Raw genomic sequence first — 12,311 nt, 5'->3', positions numbered from 1 at the left:
TGAAATTAGCACAAAACTCATCAGCAGAAGGAAACCTAACAGGGCTTCCTTTACAAAAAAATAATAATAATAAACCCCTGTGGCCCTAGTGACCCGAACGGAAGGAGAAAAGTTATACTGTACCAGTCAGAAGGGAAGGCATTATTGATTTTTTTTTTTTTTTCAAAAGAAGCTACAAAAGGGAAGGGAAGAAAAGAAAAATAAACAGAAAAGCAGCTCCCAGCCTGAAGGTATTTCACTGCCTACTGTCAAGCAAAAACTGACTGCAACTGCTCAGGAACCATATTTATATCCAGCAGGGAACGCCACACTGTGGCCAGCGGGAAATTTGGCAGATGCTCCACCTTGCCACTTAAAGGTTTTAAGAGTCAAGGCTCCTAGAAACTAAGATGTGTAAAGTTGCTCGGATTAGCAATCCGCTCCAACCACCTCTCATCGTTTCAACCAAAACTAACCTGCTCATTCATCATTGATTGTTTTCATCATCACACATCAGCAGATGAATATAATAATAAACGAGGCAATTTTCATAAACACCCAACACGCAATCCTGTTCCAAACAATTACAGCATAGTTGCCCTCGTCTGATGTCAAGGCGTATTGCAATCATTAGAACAACCTTGCTTCCTCAAGGGCAAACTTTCATTTATAACAGATTGAGAGGGCAGGATCTCAACAGGTAAAACCATACGTATTACACACAGAGTTTATTCAGTTTTGAATGAAAGTTCCCACTGTTTTTCCAGCCATTACGAGAGTCCATCCTTAATTCTACATTCTGCTGAGATTTTGAGGGAGGTGGCTAAACTTTGCAGCGGGATACAAGACAAACTGAAAACCGCAAGGGTGAACACACTGGTTTTCATAGTTTCTAGGAATGTGCAATTAATCACACCTTTCTCCAGTCAGATTCTGAGAGCAAATGCAGTGACTGGAATTCAGAAAGGAGACAGACTGATCAAGAACCAAATCAAGAACCAAATCAGTTGACATACAGGCAACCTTCCTTGGCTGCCAAATTCTAAACGAACCATTTAATGTTCAGAGAAAATGCTTAACATCCCTGCCTAAATTTTATAAATTTGTTATGCTACAATTAGTTTCAAGACCATGGCACCCTCTATATGTGTTGGACCAGATTTTCCATCACATTGGGCCAGAACTGAAACTAACTAAAACAATTTGCCCCAAAACTCTACGGAAATCTACTTTAACATTATAAGATACCATTTTAAACCTTATGAAGAATGAAAGAAGAGACATTTTAGGGTTAAATGGAGCGTTCATTGTGCCATTATACTGTCCAACGGTCTTAACCCATAAGACACCCCTGTTCCATAATCTCTTTCCATTTGGAAATAGCCCGTGGTATCAATAAGATCCCTTGAATGGGAAAAACAGGCAGTCAGAACCCAGTTGAAACATTCATTCAGCATACAGAAACAGAATAGGAAAAAAATGTGTGAGCACTGGCCTGTCTTTCCAATAAAAAAGTAATGGTAAAGGAGTCTCTGAGATTTCACTCTGCTACTCATTGGTGACTCTAGGAGACAGTGCTCATCTCGGTTTCAAGGCCACTGAGCCAGCACTGTCTGGAGACATTTTGATGGTCATGTGGCCAGCATGACGTTACGGAGTGCTGTTACCTTCCCACTGTAGTGGTACCTATTTATCTACTCGCATTTGCATGGTTTCAAATTGCTAGGTGGGCAGGAGCTGGAATGAATACAGGACCTCACCCCCATCGTGTGGTGCTCAGGTCTCGAACTTGGGCTGCTGGCTTTCCAAATGACAAGCCCAGCGTCTTAACCACTGAGCCACTGTGCTGCCCAATATTATTGCATTAACTCTATTTCCTTAAAAAAAAACCAATAATTTCTGATTTTGAAAGTTTGCAAGTTGCTATGACTATGAAGTACAGATAGTCTTCATTTACCAGCTACAACTGAGACCAACAACCTTATGTGCCACCGTCATTAAGTGAAAAATCAGATGATCATCCCAGACTTAAGCAATTCCATCATTAAATGAGCCACCATGGTTGTTAAGCAAGACATCTCAGGATTATGACTTGCAATTTCACTTCTGCGTTTTCCATTAATTTCAGCTTTTTAGGATGTTGGTTGTGAAGCTCATAAATGGCTTCACAACCAGCTTTCAAAAAGCAGAACTGTGCCCAAAAGTGCCCAACAGCATAACATAACGATGGGATGTAGTAAACGGCTGTAAATACAAGGATTGGTTGCAAAGCTCTTTTTTAAAAAAGAAAAAAAACTGCTATAACTTTGGTCACTAAACAAAGCAGTTGGTAAACAACGACCACCGGCAATAGCTACCATTGATAGTACTCAAAAATAAAGCTAATATGGATTCCATTATTCTTAGATGATATTAAACTACAAGCACACACCTCTTAAGATTTAGAACCAGATTTTAACCATTCTTGCTTTCCAGCTCCTGCCTTTGCCTTTAAGGCAGGGGTGGGCAAACTACGGCCTGCGGGCCACATCCGGCCCGTTGGTCTGTCCAATCCGGCCCGCACCTGAAAAAAAATCGCTGGGCATGGCATATTGCCCTGCGCCGCATGGCCCCCAAAGCTGCAAAACGGTGCGGAGCGCTCTCGGGGTAGGAAAGAAAAGAAGAACTTTGCAAAGGCCTCGGCTGGGAGTTTGAAATCACCTTCGAGTGCGACCTCTCCGAAGGTGAGTCCCCGCCGATCCCCCTTTTTTTTCCGGGGCTTCCAGGCTTAAACTTTGCAAAGGCAAAGTTTGCAGGCGGGAGCGTCTTCCGGCCGAGGAGCGGGAAGGGTTCCGCCCGGCGGGCAGGCGGGCTGCTTGGAGCGGGCTGCTTGGAGCCACCTAAAGCTAGGCCGCTGCTGGTGGAGCCTTGCCCTGCCTTGGTGCCCTGTCCAGTCCTTGGTGCCCAGTCCTGCTCAGGCGGCACTTTAAAAGCCTGCTCCCAGCACCCGAGCAACTTCCCAGCAACTTGCGGCTTCCTTTTAACTCACGGGCGCTCGCACCTGGCCCCGAGCCGCGTGGCGGAGGGGAAACCCGGAGCACCGCCGGTCGCCTCCTCAAGCAGCCCGTCCTCCGGCGGAACCTGCTCCTCAGCGGGAACGCCCCGCCTGTGCAAAGTTTAAGCCTGGAAGCCCCGGAAACCTGAGCAACTTCCCAGCAACTTTCGGCTTCCTTTTAACTCACGGGCGCTCGCGCCTGGCCCCGAGCTGCGTGGCGGAGGGGAAGCCCGGTGGGTGGGCGGGCGGGTGGGCTGCTTGGAGGAGGCGACCCGGCAGTGCTCCGGCAGCAGCAACAGGCAGTTCCGCCCGGGCTCTGCTCAGGTGTCTGGCTGGGGCTGTCAGGAGTTGCTACCGCCGGCGCAGCTCCGCGCGGCTCCAGTCCAAAACCAGGAGCCGCTGAGCCTGAGCCTCTGGTGCCGCTGCTGCCGTTGCAAAGCACCGCCGCGGCTCTTCCTTTTTGCCTTTCCCTTCCCGAGGCAACGCGGGACTGGAGCCGTGCGGAGCCGCGCCGGCGGTAGCAACTCCTGATTCAGGTGGCCTCCGAGGGGAGGGGAAGGAGGAGAAGAGGGGGGGAAAGGGGGGCGATTCCCAAAAAATCTTGTGCTGACCCGGCCCGTCTGTCAAATTTTAAAAGTCAATGTGGCCCCCGAGCCAAAAAGTTTGCCCACCCCTGCTTTAAGGTAAGATAACAAGTTGTAATAGCAGCAGGAACTACTGATAGATTAAACCAAACAATCACTATATTAATGATCAGCATAATCTTTTTTTCATTTCTCTACTCCTCCTAACACATTTATATAGAACTTGTTGTGCTGTAAACCCAAAGGCTAGAACTGTACAATTTAAAAAAAAATCCAATTAAAAAAGCTGAGATTTTCCAAGATCAAGAATCTATTGCAGGGGTCCTCAAACTTGGCAACTTTAAAGACTTGGGGACTTCAACTTCCAGAATTCTGGGAGTTGAAGTCCCCAAGTCTTTAAAGTTGCCACATTTGGAGACCTCTGATCTATTGAAACATTTCATTTTATACTCTAGAGCAGAAAACACCCCTGGGTTCGATGGAAAGACTAATGGAAGAAAAAAAACTCTTCACAAGCTCGTGTGTGTGTGTGTGTGTGTGTAAAACTCACTATAAGGGACAAAAAAATGGCAGAAAAGGTGGGGCTTGTCAGATGACATTCGGAAGCCCTGCTCTCTTAATCACAGATTTGCCACAAAATGCCAAAGGGAACGAAAAGTTGTCTTATCTTTTACTCAGCTGCTCCACAGGCCAAAGTTTCAATGAAAAGGACACTCAAGGTACCTACCTGTAGAAGAAGAGGTGGCTGCTGCTGAGGAACTGTTGCCCTGGGAATTTGCTGAGGCCTGGGGCTGGCCACCAAAAAAAAACTCTGCTCCTCCACCCAGGAGGTCTGCAGTTGAATCTTCTGAAATGTCTGGAGTGCTACCAACAAAGAGCCCATTCAGCAAGTCTGCATTGCTGGAAGAACTCTTCATCTCCGTTGGAGGTTGGAGCAGTTCAGGAGTAGCCTCTGAATCCAGCCCGAGCAAGTCAATGCTGTGTACTTCAGGAGCTTCTTCTGACTGAGCAGCTGGTATATCAAAGGCAGCTTCAAAAAAATGTTTGCCATCTTTCTCTTCCAGGAGGTGCAACTCTCTATCCTCCAAAGGTCCAACATCATCAGGGAATGCAGAGAATTCCTCATTGGAAGGTTCGTTCTCCTCCTCTTCTTCATCGTGCCCAAGACTCTCTTGAGGAAAGGAACCTTCAGGAGCAGTTTCAGACTGTTTTCCTTCTGTTTATTAAAAAAAAGAGAAGTTTGTCCATATTCATATGCCTTTCCCTGAAGAATTCAATGCAAAGCATATGGGATTCTCTTATCAACATAACAATTCATCCAAAGGCACCTGCTGAACTCAAACGGCTGACTTCAGAGGAATATAACTTTATATGTCAACAACCACTTTTCCCCTGGGGCATTTTGATAAAGCTCCAAGCAGCACTCCTCCAAATTGCCATGGCTGCCAAGTCTTAGCACAGCCTTGAGAGACGTGGATTTCAACTCCTAGAACAGGAGTTTGGTGGCTTGCCTGGTTAGGACGCTGGGTTGGAGGTTAGCAAGCCTGCGTTAGAGACCCAAGTGATGCCATGTGGTGGGATGAGCTCCTGTCCTTTGCTCCAGCTCCTGCGGGGGGCATGAAAGGAACCCCCAAATGGGCGTCCCCTGGGAAACATGTCACTGGCTAGTCCTTTCAACCCAGAAGCTCCTTGGTGCTTCTGACACGAGTGCAAACTCCTAGAATCTCCTAGTTAGCATGATTACCGCCGAGAATCTTGGGAAATTACAATTCCCACATTTTGAGACTGCCCAGTTTGAAGAAGAGTGTCCTTAGTGCCACTGACACCAAGTCCAGAGACCTCTTTTGCCTCTGGAAAGGCTAGAGAAAGAAACGGTCAGACACAGTGAAACGGCCGGCAGCGGAAACCTCTCCATCTTGAAAAAGAAACTTTAAGTGAGGTGTTTCGCCAACGACATGAATTGAGAGAAAAGTGCTTCAGAAAATCATATCCATCATAATCGAGAGGAACCGAGGAAGCAAAAACTGCTTGCTTTCTTTATGCGACTATAACGGAATGAAGCAAAGCAGGTGTGATTAAAACGAAAGGCACGCTAGAAAGCAGAGCTCTTCCATTAGCTACACTGAAAGACCAGTTTGGAGTTTTTATGCTGACTTGGTCAGATTTAAGAATAAGGATTCAGGACAGGTATTTTCTCTCTTTCTTTCTTTCTCTCTCTCTCTCTTTCCTGCTCCCCCCCCATTTTTCTGCCTGAATTTAGATTATAAGTCTAAGGCGAAGGGTGAGATCAATCATCCATAAGCTGCTCTGAGAACCTTTGAGGCTAAGAGAAGGATAAGAAAGGAGTTTAGAAAAAAAAACGAAGCGCGACAACACAGCTTTGGATAGTTAACCGATCCTTTCCCGTTACCTTGCCAGTCAAGTGTATGAAAGAAGTTTGCCTCGGCGCTGCCGCTTTCTGGAGAGTCTGGCTCCACAGGGGGACCTTCAGAGGAGGCTTCTGAGGTTGATGCTTCTGCTTCGTATTGGGCAGTTGACCCTGGCTGCCTGGGCAGTTCAGGCTTTCCTATCAGGTTAAAAGAAATAACAATCAAACCCCAGGAATATAAAAGCATCCTTTTTAAGGACCCGCCTCTTTCGGAAACTGGCTTTCTCTTTAAGTGCTTAAAAAAAAAGGGGGTGGGTGGGGGAAACTACTCAAGTAGAGAGTGAAAAGGAAGGTTACGGAGAGTTTAAGTGGGCGTTCTTTCTTTTTTTCCTTACCAAATTTTGATAAAATCTCTTGCTGCTCTTCCCGGCTGGAAAAAAGGATCTTGGGATTTAGGCCTTTGATGTTCAAGTTATCCCAGGGAGCTCGTTCCGTGATGGGCTTGTTTCGTGGCTCTACTTCTACTTCTAGATTCACTTGAAACAAGTCAGGATACTTCTCTTGAATGTCACAGGCATCCAGATCATACCTGTAGGATTATTACGTTAGTTAGAAGCGCTGCTTTTTTTCTTAAAAAGGAAATGGCAGAGGGAAACCTCTTGAAGCAAGATGGTAAGGACCCTGAAAACAGGAGTGTCAAACTCGTGGCGCCATGTGACGCACTGGGAATTTTTTTCCCCCCCTTCACTAAACTGGGCATGGGCATGGGCATGGCTAGCGCATGATGCATCCGGTCCACAGCCCTGCCTTAAAACAAATTTAATTGGCTTCCGTGAGGCTTGCAAAGGCAGCCCACCCCAAAATTGTGACTTTAGCTGTTTTAGTCCTCTATAAAAGTCCATCATGATGAAATATAGGACAAAGAACCTGGGTTTTCATGGAATAATAAGAGGATTCCCCCACCCTGTCTCTTAAATGTTGAAGAAAAATCCGATCTTAGAACAAGAGTTGTTAATCATCACTTTACAAGGGTAAAATTGGGGTAATTGGGGTTAATGATAATGAAACCACATCGGAAAAACAAGTAGAAATAATATGAATTAGAGAAAAGAGCTGCAAATTAGGTCTCAGGATTATTTACTTCCAGTCTTAACTCTCCCTGTTACACATATGAATTCCTCTTACCCAGCTCTGCTACTGTTTTAGCTACAGGTAGTCCTCAATTTACGACCACAACTGAGCCCAACATTTATGTTGTTAAGTGAGAAATTTGTGAAGTAACTTTTGCTGCATTTTACAACTTTTCTTGCCGCATGTGCTAAGTGAATCCCTGCAGCTGTTAAATTAGCAACACGGTTCCTCACTGACTTTGCTTGTCAGGTCACAAAAGGGGATCACACATGACCTTGGGACACTGCAACCATCATAAATGTGAGTCAGCTCTCAAGCATCCAAATGTAAATCATGTGACCGTGTGTGTGTGTGTGTGTGTTACAACCGCCGTTAATTGTGAAAAACGGTCGTAAGTCACTTTTTTCAGGGATGTTGCAACTTCGAACGGTCACTAAATTAACTGTTGTAAGCCAAGGACTACCTGTATTATGTCTGCCCAAACCTAGAACAACCCACATTTTGCTTCAGAGCTCAGCATTTGGGGTCTATTTTATCTTCACTCTGAAGCGGTCAGAAGCCACATCAAATGCCGCAGTCAGAAACATGGAGAATCTCCATATGAAGGCATTTAGAAAAGAGGCTCCTTTGTGGGATGCAGCCATCCTCTACCCCCTGATCTCTCCATTCTGATTCATGTTACAACCATTAGCATCCACATAAGAGTCCAAGGCAAAAGGGTCTTCAAACTTGGCAAGTTTAAGACTTGTGGACTTCAACTCCCAGAATTCCTGAGCTAACATGACTGGAGGAGGACTTCTGGGAGTTGAAGTCCACAAGTCTTAAAGCTGTCAAGTTTGAAGACCCCTGGTCCAAGGTATGTGTGATGACCCCAGGGCATGGCACAAAAGCAACAAAGTCATAAAAGTAGGTAAAGTCCCTTTAATTCCTCTAACTTGGCCCCCAATGTCCAGTTATCATTGGCTGGAGAAAAAACTCTCCCAAGAACAGTTTTTAAAGGGAAGAAATTCAGTCCGAACCCAAAGTACATATAAATTATAAATAAAAACCAACACAAGCCACGCTGCAGCAATTAACGAGACAGGGCAAGATAAGGAATTGCAGACTTCCAAAAGATAATGAAATACACAGTTGGCAGGATGCCAGAACCCAGATAAGATGTGGCAAACAAAGATAATACACACTTTGCTTCCAGCAAGGTTCTGTGCGCAAACACCCTTTTTATCCTGTTTTCCCAGCTGTAGCTAATGAAGGGAATGAGGGCCTTTTTCTCCCCCGTAACCCTTGTTGCTCCCTTATCCGTTCCTCCCTGCGTGCCCTAGGATGAAGATGGGGTGGGCCTGGGTCTTCCTCTGAATGCCCAACCGAACTGTGCCTTTCCCCAGTTTCCTTCACAGCCACTGGAGCCACACTCCCACTCCCTGTCAGCTGTTCGACCTCCCCCTCCAAATCAGATTCCAACAGGGGCATGACAGTATGGCTGAAGAAAAATCTGGTTGCTCCCCAGTACTTTGGTCTCTGAAGTAGCAATTATGTTGTCCACTGGGCTGAAAAAAGGCTGAAGAACGGTACTGGAGGATGCTCTACAGGTAGTCCTCGATGTTTCGAGTTTCTGATGCTAAGCGAGACAGTTGCTGAGTGAATTTTGCCCCATGTGAGAACTTTTCTTCCCACAGTTTTTAAGTGAATCACTGCAGCTGTTAAGTCACACAGTTGTTAAAGTTAATCTGGCTTTCCCCATTGTGACTTTGCTTGTCAGAAGGTCGCAAAAGGGAATCACATGACCCCAGAAACACTGCAACCGTCATAAAATATGAACCAGTTGCCAAGCGCCTGAATTTTTGATCACATGACCCTGGGGATGCTGCAATGGGCCTAAGTGCGAAAAACAGTCCTAAGTCACTTTTTTTCAGTGCCACTGTCATTTTGAATGGTCACTAAATGAACTGTCGTAAGTGGAGGACTACCAGTGTTCAAAAAAACCGAACGAATACGAATGCAAGTACGAGAAGTGTTGGGAAGCATTTCCTATAGAGACGTGATCAACATACTTTGCAAATTTCACAGTGGTGGCATTGCGAGGTACAAATCCTGTATGAAACTGGATCTGGAACATCTTCATTGATGCCATCTTGAAAAGGAACAAAAAAAAAAAGACGAAGAAGAAGAAGAAGGAATTAAGACATGCTAGTGAAGCAATATGTCCCGAAGACACAAATCCTCATCTGACCACCTTCAGCATTTCATTACACATATTTTCTGACTGCCAATCTTGTGTTAAAAGGCCTTTGGCCCTGGAACAGTTTATCTTGCATCCCAATGATTTCCTGCTGTCGATATATTTATTCATAGCATTTGAAGCCAGGTCTTTTTTTTTTCTTCTAGGCTCAGGCAGCTAGAATCAAAGTCAGCCAGGACTATCTTGGCCAACAAAAAAGCTGAATTAGTGGCTAAGTGTTATTGTGAATCAATCTCAAGCGTTTCAATTACTGTTAGATACAGGACAATCTGAGTTTTCTGCAGCAATCGGCAGAAAATTCATATTTATATTTCTCTTTAAATGTTTAATTTTTAAAAAAGGCTGGTTCTCAAAGATCAAACCACAGCACTTAACTCTAAAAATCTCACTGGAACGTTTGACATTTATCTGCAGCTGTTGCGGTTACATAATCTCCAATAATTATTTTATTTATAACTTACACAACTTTGTTTAGAAAAATCAGTTGAGCTCAGGAAAGCAGTAAAGTAAAAATGAGGAAATGGTTTCCTATTTATAGAATATTAAAAAGGAAAAAAAAAAAATCCAACCCACTGGTAAGAACAAAGCTCCACCCTGAGGTGCTCAATAAACGTTTTCAGAACTGATGAGCACAGAAATCTCCAGGTTGACGGTTACCTTGGCTTGGAGTCTGCCACCCAAAGTGGACCTGGCATGATATATCACAATGAGGACATCTCCTTGGGCAGTGATGCCTAATGGGATGACTGCTTTCCCATCTTCCATTTTGAAATCCCTAAGGAGGATAAGCATAGACGTGATTTTAAGATCTGAATGCAACTGTAATTCATTCTACCGGTTTATTAGTTCATTGCTTCCCTATTTGAAGATATTCCAACACTTCTGCCCTCTTGCACCTGGGGCAGTCATGCACACCATGCAGAAGTCAAATTAATATCCCCTAATTTGATTTTGACTTCTACAGGTATACAAAAGTCAAAAATAATTCATTTTAGTTTATTAAAAGATATGGTCATAGACTAAAAAATAGATAGTTCAGTTTTACTTAAAGTTGCGCTGTGTATATGTGTGCCTTCAAGTCACAGACTATCCAGATTAGTTCCTGCAGTTTTCTCGGCAAGGTTTTTTGGAAGTGGTTTGCCATTGCTTTCTTCCTAAGGACAAGAGAAGGGAACTAACCCAATGGCTGACTTCATGCCTTAAGGTGGGACTAAAACTCTTGGTTTCCTGGTTTCTAGCCTAGTAGAACTATTGGACTAAACCAGCTCACGACAAATATTTAAGGATTGTTCATACAGCTACAGTATTATAAGTATTACAGTATTATAAACTAGGATTAGTTAAAGCAAATCCATCTTTGTCTACCTACATTTAACCAAAAATAGACTTTTGGGATGGTCCTGCCTACCTTGAAAATGTAAAAAGGGATGAAGATTAGCCATACCCAAACTGTTATTCTGGTGTGGTCATTAAATAACAAACTTTTATCTCTTTCAACCCAAAATCAGATTATGAACCGATCTGGGAACTCCATTGTTTCTGTGAAAGTCTGGCTAAGTACCGTGCAAACTGATCAACCAAGCACAAAACTACAAACCTTCCTTGCACAAGCACATTTCAGGGGATTCCTGTTCTAAAATGAGGTATTAATATTTGCAGCAGGTATTTACCACTTCCTGTTGCTCACTAACACTGGATTCTAGTTGTAAACATGCCAAGATTAAATGGGGTTTTTTTTGAGAGAGAGAGAGCCATTTCATACCACGCTGCAGGATAACCTTCTCAAATCACAAGCCCTCCCCCCATATATATTATAGTGCTACTCCCATCAATCCTCAGCTTGCATGACCACTGGATGACGGAAATGGCTGATTAACATAACTGAACTCCAAAGAGTACAAAATTCAGGCAAATCTGCCTTTACTTTAAACGAACATCTAAAACTTGAAAGACTGACCATCTCTGGCTCTTTTTCATCTGATGTCCAGCTTAGCCTCCAGGCTAAAGCAGGGGAAGGCAGTGAACAAAGCCAGTCCACCAGCCTTTTCTTTCTACACTTAAGAACTCTGGGATTTCTCTCTTTCTTCCCAATGTCCCCTTTACGCTTCATCTTTTACTTCATAAATCGAAGACAGGGATGCTTTTAATAGGAATCAATCCAGGGAGATTTTTTGCACAATAATCAAATAAAACATCTCTTAAAATAGCCATTGCATGAATTAGTATCTGCATCTGATAGTCAACTCTAATTGACTACGCCAGCTATAAAGCTGTGTTAGATATTAGGGCACCAATGGATGTCCTCCCCACCCTACACATCATCACCGCAAGAGACAAAATAGTGGCTGTCGGAAAATCCCACTTACTTCATTTTATCATATTCTTGTGAGGTAGTGGTTATTCTTTCATCTCCAACATAAACTTCGCAGAAAGGCCTGCAGCCGTTGCGCTGCTTGCTGAAGAGAGGAACTGGAGTCATGATGATTGACTTTATGAGGATTGGCTTGCTGTGAGGAATTATGGGCTCATCCGCCATCATGTCACACATATATTCAATATATCTGGGAACATACAAGAATAGTCAATGTATACAGTCAAAGAAGACTGCATGAGCCAAGTCAACGCAATACAGCTTCAAGCATACATATCAGAGTAGTCAAACTCATCAGTAAGTGTGCAAAGGCATGTATTCTTTCTCCTACTATTCCTAAGCTGTACGTAGTTAAACAGTATTGTAACACAGAGATAGTCTGAAAAGAATAAAGCCATTTTTTTCAGTTTGTATAGTTCCATAATTAGGAGACATACTTGCCATAGACCAGTGTTTTTTAACCTTGATAGCTTTCAGATGTGCAGACTTCAAGTCTCAGAATTATCTGGCCAGGATGGCTGGAAGGAAATTCTGCAAATTGAAGCCCACACATCTTTAAGTTGCCAAGTTGAGAATCACTGCTTTAGATCAATGGCTGAACCACA

General features: G+C 43.9%; 1 protein-coding gene across 2 annotated transcripts in view; it reads right to left on the bottom strand.

Annotated features, from left to right (window-relative positions):
- The window catches only part of GAK (cyclin G associated kinase), an 82,097-nt gene that overhangs the window by 18,071 nt on the left and 51,715 nt on the right, over positions 1-12,311 (bottom strand). For both annotated transcript variants that reach the window (XM_026672993.2, XM_026672994.2), the window contains exons 16-21: positions 11,702-11,896; positions 9,993-10,110; positions 9,148-9,227; positions 6,361-6,554; positions 6,008-6,163; positions 4,325-4,813 (exon numbers count right to left, since the gene is read on the bottom strand). In XM_026672993.2, coding sequence (XP_026528778.2) covers positions 4,325-4,813; positions 6,008-6,163; positions 6,361-6,554; positions 9,148-9,227; positions 9,993-10,110; positions 11,702-11,896 — 1,232 coding nt within the window. The remainder of the gene's footprint in view (positions 1-4,324; positions 4,814-6,007; positions 6,164-6,360; positions 6,555-9,147; positions 9,228-9,992; positions 10,111-11,701; positions 11,897-12,311) is intronic.

This window comes from Notechis scutatus, chromosome 2, assembly GCF_049901735.1.
Source record: "Notechis scutatus isolate UNSWTSFEM ecotype Mainland chromosome 2, rNotScu1.2, whole genome shotgun sequence".
Lineage (NCBI taxonomy): Eukaryota > Metazoa > Chordata > Lepidosauria > Squamata > Elapidae > Notechis > Notechis scutatus.
Note: the sequence above shows the minus strand (reverse complement) of the source record. Positions and strands in the feature narration are given on the sequence as shown.